This window comes from Periplaneta americana, chromosome 3 (assembly GCF_040183065.1).
Source record: "Periplaneta americana isolate PAMFEO1 chromosome 3, P.americana_PAMFEO1_priV1, whole genome shotgun sequence".
NCBI classification, from domain to species: domain Eukaryota; kingdom Metazoa; phylum Arthropoda; class Insecta; order Blattodea; family Blattidae; genus Periplaneta; species Periplaneta americana.
The window spans coordinates 160,481,510-160,503,671 of NC_091119.1; the positions used below are offsets into that span (position 1 = coordinate 160,481,510).

At 35.2% G+C, this 22,162-nt stretch overlaps 1 protein-coding gene across 4 annotated transcripts in view; it reads left to right on the top strand.

Annotated features, from left to right (window-relative positions):
• The window catches only part of LOC138696773 (1-phosphatidylinositol 4,5-bisphosphate phosphodiesterase epsilon-1-like), a 561,655-nt gene that overhangs the window by 257,946 nt on the left and 281,547 nt on the right, over window positions 1-22,162 (top strand). For all 4 annotated transcript variants that reach the window (XM_069822163.1, XM_069822165.1, XM_069822164.1 and 1 more), the window contains exons 2-3: window positions 3,417-3,626; window positions 10,802-11,182. In XM_069822163.1, the coding sequence (XP_069678264.1) occupies window positions 3,417-3,626; window positions 10,802-11,182 (591 nt within the window). The remainder of the gene's footprint in view (window positions 1-3,416; window positions 3,627-10,801; window positions 11,183-22,162) is intronic.

Genomic DNA, 22,162 nt, shown 5'->3' on the forward strand with positions numbered 1-22,162 from the left:
GTGCGGTATAGTTTTGGAGTTACAGTCTTGGCCAGTTTTCAATAAGTCCTAAAATGACATTTTATTGCCAGGGAAAAGCCTTTAAAATCGCAGAACTTTTACATAGTTACCTACAGCCTCTTATACAGCGACAAAACTGCAGCTCCATCAACACTAGTTACAAATACTGGTAACACCTATAGTAAACGAAAATCAATTATATGGAAGATATTTATATGGTTTCAGACTTTTTATTCACCCTGTATATTCAAAATTCTAAAAAAAAAAAAAGAAAAACAAAGGAATTGCTATAATACACTCATGTCAAACATGCATTTATATAATATAAACGTGTTCAATGTTGGCCATGTTATGACTAAGAATGTGACGTCACGCCGTAGCCTGTCTTTCTCGTTAGCTACGCAGGTCCACGAGTCTACGAAAAGAATGCTATGATCACTAACAGATGGAAAGTATACTTCTTGAAACTACTTGAAGAGGTTTTCATAAACTTTCTCAATTTTGAGGGCAATGCATAAACATTTGGAGCCCTAAACATTTTCTTTTTCTCATGGCAATGGAGATATGAGACTTATGCTGTATTTACAATGACGCGAAATCCGCGACACGCGACGCGACAATGTAGTATCTCGTCGCGGACTGGTGTTCATAATTCCGCGACTTGAATCGCTGGTTCGTGTTGATTAGGAAGCCTATGAAATGATGCCTGTCTTCTCTATTTTTGGAGTAGAAGAAATCAACATATCATAACTATATGCGAATGACATCTTCGCAATTTGATGATCTCCTGTATATCATTGGCCCTCATATACAAAAACGTCCAATGCGGGAGGCATCCAGCAGAGCGTCTAAGCGTAACTTTGAGGTTAGGTTTCCCTAATAGTTGGTATCTCCCTTTCAAGGACTTATTTGCAAGGAATTCCCTACTTTCTCTCCGTTACGATTTTCGTATTGTACCTTTCACAATGTCCATTATAATTTTAGAAACAAGTCCTGTAATTGCGATACATTGAAAACCACCTCATTAAGTGGAAACTCTCTGAGGACAATTTCACGAAGGTGGAAGAAGGATATTGGAAAAATTTAAATTTTCTGAACTTCATGGAGGCAATGGATGGAAAGCATTGTGTATTTCAGGTAAACAAACCGTAATATAAAGAGTGAACCGTAAGTAATGTTATTAATTTCGGAGAGTTATTTTTTGAAACATTTTAAACAAAAAATTGATACAATTATTGTTTTCCTTTTCGCTTTCCTTTTCGAGATAAAAACTGTTTTATATGAAACATTTCTTACCGTGTTTTGGGAAAACTATTGATTTAATTCCCAATATGTTCAGTCAATTTAAGAGAGAACTGTATTATGATAATTGGCTAAATAGGCAGAAATTTGATCTAACAAATGTAACGTTTTAAAATTCCTTTTAAATTTGTTCAGATGAAATTTCTGCATATTTAAACGACAAAAACTATTTTTTTAATCATAATACACTGCTTTCTTAAATTGACTAAGAATATTGGGAATTAAGTTAATTCAATCGCTTTCCCAAAATATGCTATGAAATGTTTCATATAAAATAACTTTTTTTCTCGAAAATGAAGCAAAAACGATCAAAATTGTATTAAACTCTTTTGTTTGAAATATCTCAAAGAATAACCCCTTGAAATTAATCACATTACACACGGTTCACTCTGTATAATTCAGGGTATCCTTTAACCAATTCTATCAACATCTCCTCTGAAAAAGTATTCAATTTTGTTGCAGACGACACCATAACAAACAAAACACATACGCATTCCGGTAACGTCGCGCGGTAAAAGTTAACTCAATTTCAACTTCCGTCGCTTCGCGATCTGTATATAGGTATGTACTTATTCACACTGCAATGGGTATATACCCGGTGGCAGTGGTAACTAATTACACTCAATAATGACAATAATAAACTTATTAATTAAAATACAATTAATAATAATACTAATAATAATTAATAATAATAATAATAATAATAATAATAATAATAATAATAACAACAACAGGGAATATCCTAAATTAAATGAAACGATCACTTAAAATAACATTTGAAATAAATCTAATTTGTATCTTAAACCTAAGATCGAACTAAAACCCACGAGTATGATATGTTCATATCTGCACAAGTACCTTTCAACATTACACTCATTTCGCTGTCAACTCACTCACTGCACTGGAATTACGATACATTTCACTGATTCTATCCTGATTTTCACTAACACTTCAAAAACATTTCACTGTTCAAATACTTTGCACTGCCACTATAAACTATAAAGCTTCACTGACAGGAACACGTTTCACTTACACTACACACTTCACTGACACAACATAATTCTTCACTGATACAACACTTCAATAACAACATATCATTTACACCCTTTAAATACTGTGATAATTACCGTCTATTAGTAAAGTCCTTAAGCCTATTTTTAAATACGTTTTTGGTTGTTGGTAAAGCCTTTAGTAAGTCTGCAGGTAAAGCATTCCAGTCCCTGATGGTACGATTGAGAAAAGAAAACTTTCCAGTGTCCGTCCTCTGCCTTCTTTCCCTCAATTTATATGAGTGGTCGTTCCTTGAAGAGTAATTTGGCGGCTGCAACCTATTTTTTATTTCTCCCCAGGCAGGCTCACCTCTGTATGTTTTGAACAGTGCGCATAATCGAATTCGCGTTCTCCTGTCCGTGAGTGTGTCCCATTTTAATGTTGAATTATTACGACAACACTTGAGAGCCCGTTTTTGAATCTTCTCCAGTGTCTTAATATGTTCTAATCTGTAAGGATCCCAACATGCAGCACCATATTCCATTACTGGACGAACTAGTGATTTATATGCAATCTCTTTCGATTTATCAGAGCCTTTCTTTAGTACCCTCATTACAAAGTGTAACGTCCTCCATGCCTTTCCCGTTGGGTCAGTAACGTGTTCCCCCCCAGCCGAGATCGCTACTAAATGTTATTCCTAGGTATTTACATTTGTTAACTTCCGGAATGGTTTCCAAAAATCTTATCTTGAAGACTAGGCCTTCTCCGAATGTATAAATTTACAGGGAGATTTCTTATTTCAAATGGAACATGTGGGGGAAAAATCGTTGTGAAAATCTATAATCGCTTGGCGTGCTTTCTTTGTGAGTCTAGTTAGAAACTCATTCGAATTATTTGTTACACTTGACATTGGACAGACGCATGCGTGGTATGGTTCTCTGGTGGGACGTGTACAGTAAATATTTATTTATATTTATTACGGCACGGCCCCACAGCTAGAGGGACGGCAATGATCTCTCTGTCGACCTAATTGAGTGTAATAAACACAAATTTGTTTCTTCAGCCGATGTTGCTAACACGAACACACAAGTTGTTTGTTTTGACGAGCGTTGTGATTGTTCCAGCTGCTGCAGCTGGTGGTGGGGGGAGAGCTGCCGTGCAGCAAGGAGGAGGCGGCGTCGTTGGCCGGCATCCAGCTCCGCATCGAGGAATCGTGGGGGCGGCCGTACCCCGGCGGGGGCGGCAGCAGCACTGCTTCTTCCACCACACAGCATCCCGCCGGTCCAATCTCTCCGGATGACCCCTCCACTCTGCGGCCCATCTCTGAGGATAAGGTGAGAGTCGCTCTTATGTACTTCCGCATCCTGGTTTGATGATTAACCATGTTGAAGAGTGTTATATTTGTCTACAGGCTACAACGTGTGCATAATGCGTGCGTTCGTTACATTTGCAATCTTCGTAAGTATGATCATGGTTACCCGTCTTTCCAAAATCTGTCTTGGCTAATATTATAAATATTATAAATTTATTAATTTGTCCTACAGAATAATATCTGTGATATTGACAATTAATATTTGAGGAGAACAATTCGCTCCGGCGCCAGGGATCGAACCTGGGTTCTTGGTTCTACGTAACAAGCGCTCTGACCACTTGAGCTACGCCGAATTCAATCCACAGCACCGGAGCGAACTTTTCTCCTCAAATATTAATTGTCAATATTACAGATATTATTCTGTAGGACAAATTAATAAATTTATAATATTCTCATAGCTGCAGTGCATATATTTGTACAGATTACTGTGCACTTAACTGCGGAATCCCGGCCAAACAAGTCACTCAGCTGAGTGCGCTCCTAATATAATGGCAGTTGACATTGGACATACACGTCAACATATATGCCTAACTTGGAGTCAGGCCAAAAGGGAAACATTGAAGGAGAGGGTTTCGGTCCGGTGCTGTGGATTGAATTCGGCGTAGCTCAGTGGTCAGAGCGCTCGGTACGTAGAACCAAGAACCGGGGTTCGATCCTCGGCGCCGGAGCGAATTTTTCTCCTCAAATATTAAGCTTAATTGTCTTGGCTAAGGCTAAGAGATCGACGAGCACTGCATTCTCTTATTCTCTTATTTAAAATTCTGCTCACCGCCACCCCAATCTATTTGGCTTCTCGTTTTCAAAATTTATCCGCATATCATCAGCTAAGTACCAGGTCTCGTCATAACAATTTACTCATTATACCCTACCACAAGACATCATTATATTCTTCATCCTATACAGTTTCAGTTGCTAGAAATTGGAACTCGCTTCCGAGTGATATAAGGGGTTGTTGGAAAATAACTTCATTTAGGTCAAAATTACAGAAATTCTTGCTTAACAGATTAATTACTGATTAATATTTGTTAGTTATAATGAAACTAACATCTGTCAATTCTTATTATTACCATTAATTTTTCTAAATAGAATACAAAACCTCTAATGGCAAAATTTCATTACATTAATATTCTTATTATATAAATATATTTTAGATTGATATTTTTTCTCCCTATAACATAGTTCTAGTAAACTTATATTAAATTAATTCTCATCATTTTACTAGCTATCTCAACTTAATTATAATTGATTGAATTAAATTAGCTCATAAATTAAGTTATTACTTTATCTTATAGGTTTATCTAAATTTAAATAAACATGTACTAGTCGTTAAAACTTAGCTGAAGAATATTGCTGGAGAATCTTTTAGGTGTAGTGTAAATATTCGTAATTTAAATATGTATTGTATTGATTAAGGCTGGTTGAGTGGAAGAGAATGCCTTATGGCCTTACCTCTGCCAGTGAAAATAAAACATTCTATTCTATTCTATTCTATTCTATTCTATTCTATTCTGTTCTAATTTCCGTTTATTTACTATCATTTAATATTCGGCAGATTATGTCACTGAGTTGTGAAGTTTAAAGTATTGCTAGTAATAATTATAGGTATTTACAGGGACTGTTTTAAAAGTTCATAGATTCACTTTCCTCTTCAGAGTCAGGGGTTGGTAATGGCATGGTGACCTTTTCGAAGTAAATTCATTGAGGAGCTGTACATTTCTACAAAGCTCAACGCACTTCTTAACCACATGCTGCACACTCTTTTTTTTATTTTATTTGGTTATTTTACGACGATGTATCAACATCTAGATTATTTAACGTCTGAATGAAATGAAGGTGATAATGCCGGTGAAATGAGTCCGGGGTCCAACACTGAAAGTTACTCAGCATTTGCTCGTATTGGGTTGAGGGAAAACTCCGGAAAAAATCTCAACCAGGTAACTTGCCCCGACCGGGATTCGAACCCGGGCCACCTGATTTCACGGCCATTCGCGCTGACCGTTACTCCACAGTTGTGGACTACACACTCTTTCTGGAAGCATCAACAGATAATTAAACAGGCAGTTTTCACATCTTGATCTCTCGCAAACTTCTTGTCTAAGTCAGTTTTTCGGAAAATTAAACCTTGGACCCAGATAGTGTTAACACGACTGCTTCGGACACAGTCTTGCAAAAAAACAACTTTGTCCTCTTCCCTTCAGCGAATCACCGATCTCACTTAATATAATAATAATAATAATAATAATAATAATAATAATAATAATGATAATGATAATAATAATAAGAAGAAGAATAATTTATTTAACATCACGGCCTTCTCTAACATTCAATCAGGAGTAAAACAGCGATACAAAAAAACACTACAAATTTACAAAGCAAAGTACAATACAATTTTACACAAAAACTGAAGTAGATAATCATAATATAATGTAAACAGCAAATCAGTAGAAATCAGACATAATTATATAACATATAGAAACAAAGGAAAATGCATAATAAAATGTGAACAGTAGGTCAAAATAAATTAGACATACAAAGTATAAAAATATGAGACAATAATAATACCAATAATAATAATAATAATAATAATAATAATAATAATAATGATAATAATAATAATAATAATAATAATAATAATGGTTTATTTAACCTGGCAGAGTTAAGGTCATACGATCTTATCTAACACTCAACCAGGAGTAAATCTGCGATACAAAAAAAACTACAAATTTACAAAGTAAAGTACACTATAATTTTACACACAAAACTGAAGTAGATAATCATAACATAATGTAAACAGCAAGTCAGTGTAAATCAGACATAATATATAACATATAGAAACAAAGGAAAATGCATAATAAAATGTAAACAATAGGTCCAAATAAATGAGACATGCAAAGTGTAAATTGATAATAATATTGATAATAATAATAATAATAATAATAATAATAATAATAATAATAATAATAATAACAATAATTATAATAATAGTAATAATAATAACAATAATAATGTTGATAACAATCATAATAATAATATTGATGATAATACTAATAATAATAATAATAATAATAATAATGGTTTATTTAACCTGGCAGAATTAAGCCCATACAGCCTTCTCTAACACTCAACCACGAGCAAAACTGCGATACAAAAAACACTGCAAATTTACCAAGTAAAGTACACTATAATTTTGCACACAAAACTGAAGTAGCCTAGATTATCATAATACAATGTAAACAGCAAGTCAGTAGAAATGTTTAAATCTATTTTTTTTTCATTCTGTTAACATAAAAGGACATCAATAAACTGGTTCTGAAATAAGATAAATCACAATAAATAATTCATACAGTTCTCATAGCACCGAGTTGAATGGAAATCTTTTCAATGTGAATTAAATTCTTAATTAAAATATTTTTAATCTGTATTAAATATTACGCTTTCTAGTTGTATTCGGCGCAAGGCCTATTGAACGTCATGTTATCAGAGAGGTTTTAAAGCTGAGTATAATAATGAAAGCTAGTTGTGGCCAAAATATTAGTCAAAGTTTCATTCAAATTCAATATTTCAATAGCAAATCCTCTACAGCAGTAATATCCAATTAGATGCTCAGTGACGTCACAAATCTCTTCTCTCGTTTTCATTAAACGGGCACTGCAAAACTCGACAGCAACGATCCGACAATAACTTGTTTTTTATATTAATTTGTATAACGAGTAGGTAACCCAACTCGTCCTTAGACCAACCCCCTCCATGCGTCGCCAGTTGTCGTTAAGGGAATGCTATGGAATGATGACGAAATGGAGAAATGTTGAAGGAATGATGTAATGCCTAATATGGGGAACGGGAGAACCACGAGAAAATCTCCAGCTGTGACCTTGCTTGCCACAAGTGTCACTATGCATTTTTCAACGAATAATCCCAGGCCTGGCCGGGACTCGAACCCGGGTCGCCTGCGTGAGAGACAGAAGGTCTAACCACTCAGCCACCGCAGGAGTTTAGCCTATTATTATTATTATTATCATTATCATTATTATTAATTATTATTATTATTATTTGCATAATTCCAGTCTAGCTGATTTATACCAAAATGGTCGTTCTGTAACATACAGTGAGAATCTTTCAAAACTATCGGTTTGCAAGTTGTATCCTTAGCAACGCGATGCCTCGCAACCGTCAACATCTCCTTCCGTGGACTCACGGCACTTCACCGGCATTTCCCTATATTTCCCTCTGAGCTGTCTGGAGCTTGTGGGCAGATTAATCATGAATCACACTCCATTCGGAGTAATGTAGTAGTGTGTTGTGTTGTGTTGTGTTGTGCAATGTTCAAATATTCACTGCGTCTTCATATATACAGAACGAGGTACTGCTTGATTCCGTATCTCAAGTCACACTAATGCAACAGGTCCTGACTCATACCGCGGCTTCGCGCCTAGGACACTAAAGGCGGCTATTTTCGCCGCGTACCCTCCTATCCCTCACGCATTTGGTCAAACCGGTTTACACGTTATTAAGAAGCGACTATAACTATAAATAAATCATTAACGTAGTTCTTATAGTTTCCGAGCAGAAAGCAGTTTCAAGTTTTTGAACTTTCAGCTACTCAGAGAAAGACATAGATCTACGTCAAAACAGTTGTCCGTGCATACGCTGCGTCTCGCTGCGACATTGCAATACGCCAAGCTGTATGCAGTTACTATGCAGCGACGAAAGCGTGATGCTGCAATCTCGTGCGCGTGGGTTCGATTTTCGCTTGGGTTCATTACCTGATTGGTTTTTTTCCGAGATTTTCCCCAACAGTAACGCGAATGTCAGGAAAATTCTCGGTCTCATCTCGCCAAATAACATCTCGCTAGCATGAATCCCAGTGACGCTAATTAACCTAATAGTAGATACATGTCATTAAATAACAAAGTAAAAAAAAATATATATATATATATATATATATATATAAAGGGAATGTCGGGGAAACTCATAAAATGCATAATAAAATATATAAAGGAATGTCGAAAAACTCATAAAATATATAATAAAATATATAAAGGGAATGTCGGGAAACTCATAAAATGCATAACAAAATGTATAAAGGGAATGTCGGGAAACTCATAAAATGTATAATAAAATATAAAGGGAATGTCGGAAAATTCATAAAATGCATAATAAAATGTATAAAGGCAATGTCGGGAAACTCATATAATACATAATAAAATATATAAAGGTAATGTCGGGAAACTCATAAAATACATTATAAAATGTATAAAAGGAATGTCGGGAAACTCATACAATGCATAATAAAATATGTAAAGGAAATGTCGGGAAACTCATAAAATACATAATAAAATGTATAAAGGGAATGTCGAGAAACTCATAAAATACATAATAAAATGTATAAAGGGAATGTCGGAAAACTCATAAAATACATAATAAAATATATAAAGGGATGTCGGGAAACTCATAAAATGCATAATAAAATATATAAAGGGAATGTCGGGAAACTCATAAAATGCATAATAAAATATATAAAGGGAAAGTCGGAAAACTCATAAAATTCATAATAAAATATATAAAGGGATGTCGGGAAACTCATAAAATGCATAGGCTAATGAAATACATAAAAGGAATGTCGGGAAACTCATAAAATTCGTAATAAAATATATGAAGGGAAAGTCGAGAAACTCATAAAATGCATAATAAAATATATAAAGGGAATGTCGGGAAACTCATAAAATGCATAATAAAATATAGAAAGGGAATGTCGGGAAACTCATAAAATGCATAATAAAATATATAAAGGGAAAGTCGGAAAACTCATAAAATTCATAATAAAATATATAAAGGGATGTCGGGAAACTCATAAAATACATAATAAAATGTATAAAGGGAATGTCGGGAAACTCATAAAATGCATAATAAAATATATAAAGGGAATGTCGGGAAACTCATAAAATGCATAATAAAATATATAAAGGGAATGTCGGGAAACTCATAAAATACATAATAAAATGTATAAAGGGAATGTCGGGAAACTCATAAAATACATAATAAAATATATAAAGGGAATGTCGGGAAACTCATAAAATCCATAATAAAATATATAAAGGGAATGTCGGGAAACTCATAAAATGCATAATAAAATATATAAAGGGAATGTCGGGAAACTCATAAAATACATAATAAAATGTATAAAGGGAATGTCGGGAAACTCATAAAATGCATAATAAAATATATAAAGGGAATGTCGGGAAACTCATAAAATACATAATAAAATATATAAAGGGAATGTCGGGAAACTCATAAAATACATAATAAAATATATAAAGGGAATGTCGGGAAACTCATAAAATGCATAATAAAATATATAAAGGGAATGTCGGGAAACTCATAAAATGCATAATAAAATATATAAAGGGAATGTCGGGAAACTCATAAAATGCATAATAAAATATAGAAAGGGAATGTCGGGAAACTCATAAAATGCATAATAAAATATATAAAGGGAAAGTCGGAAAACTCATAAAATTCATAATAAAATATATAAAGGGATGTCGGGAAACTCATAAAATACATAATAAAATGTATAAAGGGAATGTCGGGAAACTCATAAAATGCATAATAAAATATATAAAGGGAATGTCGGGAAACTCATAAAATGCATAATAAAATATATAAAGGGAATGTCGGGAAACTCATAAAATGCATAATAAAATATATAAAGGGAATGTTGGGAAACTCATAAAATGCATAATAAAATATATAAAGGGAATGTCGGGAAACTCATAAAATCCATAATAAAATATATAAAGGGAATGTCGGGAAACTCATAAATTGCATAATAAAATATAGAAAGGGAATGTCGGGAAACTCATAAAATGCATAATAAAATATATAAAGGGAAAGTCGGAAAACTCATAAAATTCATAATAAAATATATAAAGGGATGTCGGGAAACTCATAAAATACATAATAAAATGTATAAAGGGAATGTCGGGAAACTCATAAAATGCATAATAAAATATATAAAGGGAATGTCGGGAAACTCATAAAATTCATAATAAAATATCTAAAGGGAATGTCGGGAAACTCATAAAATGCATAATAAAATATAGCCTACGACAGCTTCGTGACATTTGACTGTTGCAGGAGAGCTTTCTGCTGCCCGTGCCCAGCTTCAGCACAAGCAACATGGCGCGTCCGGTGAGTCCCCTCGCAGAAGAAACGGAGGCAGGCAGTGAGGAAGGCGACGCCGATGCCGGAGGAAGCGGAAGTGGCAGTGGCAGCGGCAGTGGAGGCGGCGGCAGCGGCAGCGCTTGGAGGCGGGCAGGCACGTTCTCGGGGACGACGTCGACGTCGTCGTCAGGTATACGAGGGATGCAAGGCGGCCAGCTCAAGAACTCGAGCAGCCTGCTGAGGAAATGCTACCCGTCTAGCTCCACGCAGGTGCCTTTCCTACCGGCCGGGCGCCTGGAAGACTGCCTCCCGCCTTGCTACCACGGCGCCAAAACCATGGCCAAGCTCATCAAGGTGAGTCTTTGCATTCTGCTATGTCATACCTTGACTTTCTTTGTCTGGATTTTAAATTAGAGCCTGGCTTACGTCAGCTAATAGATTTGGTAGTGCCTCTCCCTTACTGTGTTAAGCAGTATTAACCAGCTTATTGAGAAACGTCGTAAATTGAGGTACCAATAAAATCTTAGACTTTCTTGATATTTCGCGAGATTTTTGGTTATTTGTAGTGTGTTAAGGAACATTAGAACTGAGTTTTGAAATTTTTACAATTTTAATCCGATTTATTTAATTTGTCAGTTGTTTGTTAGATGCAATATAAGATCTGTGCAAATGTTTATCTCCGTCTGACTTCCAGTTTCGAAGTTAATTTTATTTTAATTGTGCAAATTAGCGATATAATCAAAATTATCCATGCGCATTACTTTAAAATAAAGCAAGTTCGTGATTTTTAATACGGACCGAGATTCACGGGCAAAGTTATAACATAGAGAAACTCATTATATCTAGTTTAGTTTGGACATAATACATTTTTGAAAATCATACATTCATTTATTCACATTTTTTTATTTACATAATAATTTTTAGCTTCCAATTTTCAAGATAGCTACTTAAAATATCTCAGCGTTAGATTTCAGATACAGTTGAATCCCTCTTAATCGGCACCAAATGGACCAGGCTACTTCCGAATACGAGATTTTGCCGGTCATTGAATAAATACTTATATATACAAAAAAAAAAAGTTCGTATTTCATGGTGCCAAATGTTAAAACTGCAACCATATGAAGCTTATTTCTCGATCACTTGCTCATAACTAAATAAACATAAAAACTATGTGGATTTTCTTTATTAAAACACATCACACAACACAAATAATACAATAATTCTAGGTTCGAATATTCACTGAAAACGAAAGTTCGTGCGAACTTTCTAATGTGGCAAAATTGATGGCCCAGACTGGCAATGCGGCAGATTTAAACTTTTTTTTTTGTCAAACAAAAGTGCCGTTGTTTGGGTATTGCCGTTTACGAGGGATTTTACTGTAATATATACATGGACTCGTACGTATATTTTCATTCAGTGTTTTGAACATCGAAAATGTAGTTTCGAGAAAATGGCAAATTTCTGAAAAGAAATTCAATACCGGTACTCACTTTCGGAACAGGTCAATATGAAAATCGTTCATGGAGCTCAAAGAAGACATGGAGGCAAAACCCATTTAATATCAAATTCCTAAGATCCCAGGGATTATTTTCGTACAAAAAAAAAACGAAAAAAAAACTACAGTATATTTTGACCTTTTTTTTTTTGGGTAAAAACTCTGATGTACAGTTAACCTAATATGTCAGATCTACATATTAATTTCACTGTGAGTAGAGAGAGTAAATTTTAGCAGCTCAGAATTAACAATTTCGCACTTTAAAAATCAAATTTAACATTTTATAGTAGTTTTAATATTACAATTTAGCATTTTGTAGCGTTTTGGGAAGGAACACTTTTCATAAAAAGTTTGGTTGTAGAAATTCAATGTCATCAATGTATTAACAAGTGCATTTTTCACATTTTCCAGTTAAAATACTTGAAAATAATAAATGAAGGAACATTATAAAATTACGTGAAATTGTGAACATTAAGAAACATGCCAAAAAATAAGTCTGATTTTATCCCAAATCATCTTTTACTCAGTCGTAGTAGTCCGCTGCCACATACGACTTCTATGAGTCAACACTGGGTCTAAAGAGATCGCATAGGCACACAATATTCTACCACCAACAACAGACAAATCGGTCGAAAATTAGAGATAACGATAGAGATAACAACAAAGAGGGTATCATGTATATCGCATTGCTTTGCTAATAATACTGTAAATGGATACATGGAGGGGTAACCAAACTATTTTAAAAACTGCAAGAACTTGTATGTGACAAGGTCTTTACATAGATTCTGATTTTTAAACACAGAAATGCCTCACAAAATGTAAGTTCGCTCTTATTTCGCAGAACCACATGTATTTCGAATTTTGTACTTCATTTCTCATTTCATCGCGGATTATAAAACTACAGTATTACACTTAACATGCTTTTAAACATAAAATTACTTAAAGTTACTGCGTTTGGACACATTTCGCATTTTCGTAATTGCGAAAATGTACCATCTCTATATGAGGAAAAACAGGGAAAAGATGCAACCTGTCTCTTGGATCTAGGATTGCCAACTTATCTTGAAGAAAGTACGGGAGACTAAGAAATCGACCGATTTTCACATAGAAAATTGACAAATCTTTCGGTTCAGTTACTAAAAAACAACTTTATTCTACACTTCTGCAGCTAGGCTTAAATTAAGAGTAGGCTATTTAGAGACAGATTTTGTCTCGCGTAATAGTTGAATTAGATTACAGTTTGCAGCTCTGATTTGGTTAGATGTGTCGTGCTCTTGTTTCGAACATCTGTCCAATTATTGTTCATGAAATAAAACACCCTCTTTTATGAACATTAATACCTGTGTGCATAGAACAAAACTCGCCAGTTTTTCAAGTTTATAACATTAACATGGTGTGATTTTAAACTGAGCACTGAAACACATTTCTGGCAAGAATTACTTTCTAAAGAAGCTGCACATTTAATGTCCACCTTGAACAACAAAATTCATTATACAAATCATTATCATACAGGGCAAAACCAAATGTTCAGTATAAAAATGATTATATTATGAAAAAATAACGGAGAAAATTCCTCGAAAGGAAGATTAATACGAGAGCCGGGAATCTGTTAAAAATTTGGGGCAAATACGGGAGATCCCGAGAAATACGGAAGTGTTGGCAACCCTACTTGGATCTTTTATAAAGAGGTAGAGTAGTGGCAAAAAAAAAAGTCGGACCGACGCTTTTAACTAATTTCAGAGCCTTGTTCACTCCAGAGCACGATAGACTGGTAACTAAGACTTTCGTTGTGCGAATCCTGCCTGGGAAGGAAACTTCTTTTTTGTTCCTTATTCAAATTTATTCCCAATACTTTTCGATTGCTGGTAAAATTCATGTTCTGGGAATAATAAGTTAATTAAGTAGTAAAATATCGCTGCATTCTAAAAGTATTGGGAATAAATTTGAATAAGGAACAAAAGAAAGTTTCCTTCCCAGTCACGATTCGAACCACGAAAGTCTTAGTTACCAATCTATAGGGCTCTGGAGTGAACAAGGCTCTGAAATCAGCTACAAGGGTCGGTCCGGCTTTTTTTTTTTTTTTGCCACTACTGTACATTTCAGTATTGGATCAAGACACCTTAGTCTGGGAAGTAGCTCTTGGTAACGGACCCAACATACAGCTGCTGGGTTTTCTTTTAAGTCCCATACCATAGCGTCTTGGCCTAAGTTTCCATATATCTTTGAACAACGATAAGGAACGATACCGGAAGTAGCAGTGCTATATCAGAGAGAATAGAATCATGCGCTTACATTGAGAGGTTCGCGTTGGAGGAATGATAAAAGCATCGATGAACAATAACAGCGATAAAAAAAAAAGAAAATTGTAATTTTCTTTGCTGTTATGACCGCAAAATAAACATGTTATGATTTTGTACATCGCTCTAGTTGATTTATAAGTAGACCTACTGTATTCATTATTATAGGCCTACTGGCGGTATATATTGATAATTTGCATTGAAAATGGATATTGGCAAATTAATCAGCTGTGTAGTTTATTAGCGATCCGTTATAGCACTAAAAGAAGCAAATTTAATCTCTAGATAAGCTTTGGGATGAATTGACACTCATAAAAGATTCAACACAGATTATTTACTTCCTTCTCTGATAATGAACCCGAAATATAGCTCTGAAACTTTGGATGTGACTACATTTACATGATGAAAATACCTTTTTTAAATATAAACAAAACCACTTACCACGTAGTGAATACAACTTGTCAACATTCTTAACTTTTATTTTCTTTCGTGTTATCTGTGTCATTATTCATATTGTTATTAATATTAACATGTCCTTCTGTAAATAAAGTTAAGTAGTTACTTACTTACTTACAAATGGCTTTTAAGGAACCTAGAGGTTCATTGCCGCCCTCACATAAGCCCGCCACCGGTCCCTATCCCGTAATCCACTCTCTAGCATCATATCCCAGCTTCCTCAAATCAATTTTATTATTAAACTCCCATCTACGTCTCGGCCTCCCGAAGGGTCTTTTCCCCTTCTGCCTCCCAACTAACACTCTATATCCATTTCTGCATTTGCTCATACGTGCTACATGCCCTACTCATCTCAAACGTCTGGATTTAATATTCCTAATTATGTCAGGTGAAGAATACAATGCGTGCAGTTCTGCGTTGTGTAACTTTCTCCATTCTCCTGTAACTTCATCCCTCTTAGCCACAAATATTTTCCTAAGAACCTTATTCTCAAACACTCTTAATCTCTGTTCCTCTCTCAAAGTGAGAGTCCAAGTTTCACAACCATACAGAACAACCGGTAATATAACTGTATTATAAATCCTAACTTTCAGATTTTTTGACAGCAGACAAAAGCTTCTCAACCGAATAATAATAGGCATTTCCCATAGTTATTCTGCGTTTAGTTTCGTCCCGAGTATCATTTATATTTGTTACTGTTGCTCCAAGATATTTGAATTTTTTTTGTCGGCCTGGTTGACGAGTTGGTATAGCGCTAGCCTTCTATGCCCAAGGTTGCGGGTTCGATCCCGGACCAGGTCGATGGCATTTAAGTGTGCTTAAATGCGACAGGCTCATGTCAGTAGATTTACTGGCATGTGAAAGAACTCCTGCGGGACAAAATTCCGGCACATCCGGCGACGCTGATATAACCTCTACAGTTGCGAGCGTCGTTAAATAAAACATAACTTTAACTTATTTGAATTTTTCCAACTCTTCGCAGGATAAATCTCTAATTGTTATGTTTCCATTCGTACAATATTCTGGTCACGAGACATAATCATATACTTTGCTTTTTCGGGATTAAATAATGTATTTAATTTTAGGTACATAAACATTAAAGAGTAAATGCGATAAAACTACAAATAAGACACATGGGAAGATGACCTGCTATTTCTCTGTACTCTGTACTCAGAAAAACAGTGAAATTGTGTTATTTAAAGGCCCATTAATGCATTGGCTTGCACGTTCATAAATGTATACCACTGCTGTCAGCTTCTGATGTTACAAAAGCAATGTGTCTTAATGCAGTCGTTCAGAAATGAGTATACGGGCATCCCAATATGATTGTGTAAGCTGCTTCTACTTTCCGAAGCAGCTGCACATGGATAACATTCTTTCCAGCTCCAAGCGTGATTGTATTGCGCTCGTATGCTACTGTTTGGTGCCCATCTGGGTCGGTATACAACGATATATTTGCAGCATAGAACATTTGCATCGCTTGTGAGAAGGCATATATATAATATCAGCTGATAGAAATGAATGTCCTTGGAACAAATCCAATTCGGTTTACTTTTTTTGAATGAGGGAAGGTCACCGAATACAACGTGCTATAAATACAGTCGGAGATGAATCGCTGTTAGGAGAACGGTTTGTTTGCATGTCTGTCATTGTTTGAAAGACAGACATCGTATCACTGAAGCTATAACATTCCTCTACAGAGTTTCAAGATATAAACTACGTACATTCAATTAAATTTTAAGTTATCGTTATGTTGTGTATTTTGTCCTATTTGATGTGGCATAATTAGATCCGTGTAACTCTGCAGGGGTCCGGATCATTTATCACGAATTAGTCGTCACGTATTCGATTCGTCATAGTATTATAGACGGGCCATTCGAAATTAGTGCCAATATTTTAATTATGAAAAAAAATCATTTACTTATATACAGTATAGTCTTGGTAATTCGAGTTAATGTGGACCAAGACTACCTCGGATAAGCAAAAATTCTGATAAAGCAGATGGTTACTTAAAAACTGTGTTCTGATTAGAAATTAGACGACTGGATAATACCCACGGCAGAGCAATGTCGATAGTCGACGTTACTCGCTGGGCACTAGTCACCAGGCCGTACCGAGCCGTGCCAAACAAAACATAATCGAAATGGTGGTAGTAAAATTCGCGACTATATTCTTAAATAATTCACTGCATTAGTCAAGTGCAAGACTTCTGGCTTCTGTTGCATTCAAACAATTATAAAATACGATAATTTGGTCCAGGGAGCATCCGTTTTTGATGCAAAGATAATTTGTTTGGCTTGTTTCTTAAATAAAATTACGAAATGGCGTTCCTGTGCTTAACATTTAATAAAAAAAAAAGAAATATAGCAAAACTGTTTTGTCTCGAGACTCTCATCTAAGTCACGTAATAAGTCACGTAATCTACTTCAATATATTTGTGCAAATATATCTTATATCAGTAATGTTCAGAACGAAGGAGGTAGAGAGAGAAAAGAAACAAATTTCTCCCTACAACGACGCCACACACCAACATCGTGTTCTTATGTTAGCGAGATTGTGTATTTACTTAAATTTGGTGCTAAACGTAACGGCACGGTTCAAAGATACCGTGGGAATTCTCCAGTTTAGCAGACAAACTCTTTACTTAATAGACTAAGGCCCGGTTTTATAAATACGGTTAATCTAAAGATTATGTTAAACCTAAGTTAAACCTAACCGTGAGTTTAACTCGACGTACCGTATTATAGAGACTCGGTTAAGTTAAACCGTAGTGGAATACGATTGGTATTACTGCTAAGAAAGAAAAGAAGATCATCGCAACTATTTAATTATATTATTGATTTAAAATAGCCGACGCTCGTGCAGAATCTTCATTAAGAAACATCTTTGTTTTTCGATATCAGAGAGAGTATTATAAAAAACCTATAGAGGACCAATACCGCGTACTTCAGTATGCTTGTCAGACTTAACCTCAAATAGTTTCTTAACGCTGGCTACCAACGTTACACTCCCAAACACAATGCAACCAAACTAAACCTTGCATGATCATCCGCGATGTAACTCCATACAGAATCAACTGAGTAATGAAGTAATAATATTAGTGTGCGTATTTTATGTGTTGTCTAGAATATTTATGAAGTAATATTAATAGTCTGTTTCTAAATCAGGTCCCATAGTAAATTTTACCAGGAGACTGTCTGCCACACGCAGTACAATGCGCAATAGGTTTATAGTAGATTTACGGACACCTCCATCGTTTTCAGTATGCCTACTACCAGAGGAAAAATAGCGCAGCGTAACTAGTAATTTTATTTTATTGGGTTATTTTATGACGCTGTATCAACATCTAGGTTACTTAGCGTCTGAATGAAATGAAAGTGATAATGCCGGTGAAATGAGTCCGGGGTCCAGCACCGAAAGTTACCCAGCAGCGTAAATAGTAACTGATGAGAGATTCAACAGAATGTTTTCAAAAATAAAAAAGAAATCATTTATCTTTTCAAATAATCTTTCAATTCAAACCCTAAAACACATATTTTTGCACTTTGCTCGTTTTTCTGTTGCATGTTGTATCCGAGTTTCAATTTTTCGAAACAAGGTTAGGACTGTACGCCTAATTCTGAAGGTTAGGACTGTCTGCTTCGAAAGCCTCAATCTGTTTTAAAACTTAGGTTCATTTATGTGTATTTCAAAGTGGTGCACTCTATTTCGAAAAATTCTTGGCCGCCGTGTAATATTAATCACTCACATATAGTCACTCATAAGTTCTTGGAAAACATTTTCAATATCCATGTCTATTGCGGGAACCGCAATCTTGCACTGTTGAGCCTTAAACTGCAATTTAAACGGCAAAAAACTGCCGATCAAGTTAAACTCAAGTTAACTCAAGATTAACTGGTAGGTAAGGTTTATAATACGAATCAGAACGAAAAACTTCAGTTTAAGCTGAACGTAAGGTTTAAACGGTCAGTATTATAAACGCCGTTTAAACCTTACGTTCAGTTTAAACTGAAGTTTTTCGTTCTGCTTCGTAATATAAACCTTAACTACCAGTTAATCTTGAGTTAACTTGCGTTTAACGTGATCGGCAGTCCTCGGCCGTTTAAAGTGCAGTTCAATGCTCAACAGTGTAAGATGGCGGTTCCCGCAATACACATGGATATTGCAGGTGTTTTATAGAACTTTTGAGTGACGATAAGTGAGTGATCATTATTAGCCTACTGAACGACCACGGCGGCCAAGAATTTTTTCTAAATAGAGTGCACCACTTTGAAATATAAATGAATATAAGTTTTAAAACAGATTGAGGCTTTCGAAGCAGACAGTCCTAACCTTCAGAACTAGGCTTTATAGTCCTAACTTTGTTTCGAAAATTTGAAACTCGAATACAACTTGCAACAGAAAAATGAGAAAGTGTAAAAATATGTGTTTTAGGGATTCAATTTAAAGGTTATTTGAAAAGATAAATGATTTCTTTTTTATTTTTGAAAACATTCTGTTGAATCTCTGCATCAATCACTAGTTGCGCTGGGTTATTTTTCCTCTGGCATACTGAAAACAATGGAAGATTTCGGAGATATCCTTAAATCTACTATAAACCTATTGAACATTGTACTGTGTGTGGCAGACAGTCTGCTGATAAAATTTACTATGGGGCCTGATTTATAAACACACTAATAATATTACCTAATTTTACTAGACTCGTAAAAATAATTTTATTGTTTCACTGAATTCTGTTTCATAAATATTCTAGACAACACATAAAATACACACACTAATATTATTACTTCATTGTTCAGTTGATTCTGTATGGAGATACGTCGCGGATGGTCATGCAAGGTTTAGTTTGGTTGCATTGTGTTTGGGAGTATAACGTTGGTAGCCAGCGTTAAGAAACTATTTGAGGTTAACTCTGACAAGCACATTGAAGTACGCGGTATTGGTCCTCTAATAGGTTTTTTTATGATACTCTCTCTGATATCGAAGAACAAAGATGTTTCTTAATGAAGATTCTCCACGAGCGTCGGCTATTTTAAATAAATAATGTAATTAAACAGCTGCGATCGTCTACTTTTCTTTCCTAACAGTAATACCAATCGTATTCCACTACGGTTTAACTTGGACGAAAGTCTGTAATACGGCACATTGAGTTAAATTCACAGTTAGGTTTAACATAATCTTTAGATTAATCGTATTTATAAAACCGGGCCTAAATAGGATGAACAAATCCGGTTAATATGAACCCTAGGGTTGCTATTCATAGACATTTCGCAGCACGCGCTACGAGCGTACTAAGCTAGCCCCGGCTATCCACTGGTTACTAGTACAGAATTCAAATCATATCCTATCGCTAACACTGGTTTATGAACACGAAAAACGCTGATCATCCACCGGAAGCCCGCGCTAAAAATGTCGATGAATACGAGCCTCTATGTTTAAAAATAGAGTACGTTTAGATTAAAAAAAAAACAACTAATATGCAATACTGTACAGTATTTACAGTATTTTTTTTTTGTACAGGGCTCAGATGATAACACGGAACGTCGGTTAATCGAGACTCTACTGTACTTAAAAAATAATCTCTTCCAGTATCACGTATTCGTCGGCACAGCTCTGGAAGGCGACGTCATCCACAGCGTCATTTTACTTTAAGCTTCTAATTGACTGTTCTACAGCTGTTATAATGGCCTGTATATTTCTAAAGAGTATCCCTCTCAGTCATTCTTTCATCTTAGGAAAAAGGTCGTAGTTACAGGAACTCATATCCGGAGAAAACGGAGGACGCTCCAGAATTTCCCAGTTCCACCTGTCAAGTAAATTAACCCCTTGAGCAGCCACGTAATGAGTACCATCGTGGATCACAATGGAAGGGGATTTAAGAGATTTCTATACTTCCGGCACATTACTGGTCGTAAATGGTGTTCCAAAAATTATAGATTTTCAGCATCCATGAGCATTGCAATTGAAATAGAATAAGTGATTAATCCACCTTCATAATCATAAGAACATTAAACATAACTTTAAATGGACTCACCTCTTGTCTACATTTTTTTTGGCCTTAGGGCATTGCAGATAATATTATTATTATAGTATTATTACAGTCACTACGTATAAACTTAGATGATTATCTTATAATTTACAGATAACACGTATCAGGCACCACTCCATCTCATACTGCGAGCTTATTTTTCTCACTTCTAGGAGAGCTGATTACTTGCAATGTTGTTACTTATAGCCGCGTCGCTGTATGAGGCAAGGTCATTTGAAGGGTTCAGAGCCATAGTGGGCCAAGCGCCATTTATTAAAAACGGAGAAAACAAGAGTTCAAATTAAGTAATTACCATAATTTAACGAAACATATAGCAAGTAATATAAAGTATGCACATTAAGATTAAATGATATGTCAATCTCCATTAAATTATGGTGTTTACTTAACTTTAACCCTTGCTTTCTCCGTTTTTAATAAATGGCGCTTGGCCCGCTATGGCTCTGAACCCTTCATTTATGAAAACTAGAAAAAGTAGGGGACCTAATATTAGTGTCTGATGTCATATAAATTTTTCTCGGTTAAGACAGTTCCCCTGTTGCCGAAAATAATCCACAAGATCATGAATGTTTGGAGACTTGGAACGTTTACTGTAGGGAACTTTTCAGATATATTCGAACCTGACGACCTAAATACCTTAAAATGCTCATTATTCAATACTATATGTGTGCCATTTTAAGCTATTAATTAATGTTTCGAATGCTGTAGAGGTGCAGGTACGCAATACGACTCAGACCGACTATTTCCACCAGCCTGTCTGTCTGTTACAAACATATTACTAAATTTTAATACAAAATCCCTAGGCCCATAATTGAAACAGAAGAATATTTTCATAAAATTAATGTACATGAGTGAGCACGCATTCACACACGCAAAACAGTTGAAGTGTGTGCTAGACAGTTTGGTGTCAATCAATTTAATCTCAATAATTCTGTTTGTGTGTAGGCCGAATAATGGCACCTGTAAACACAAAATTGAATACTGTTTTGATTATCCATATTAGTGGGTGGAATATCATTTCTCGACCATGAAAATGCAGA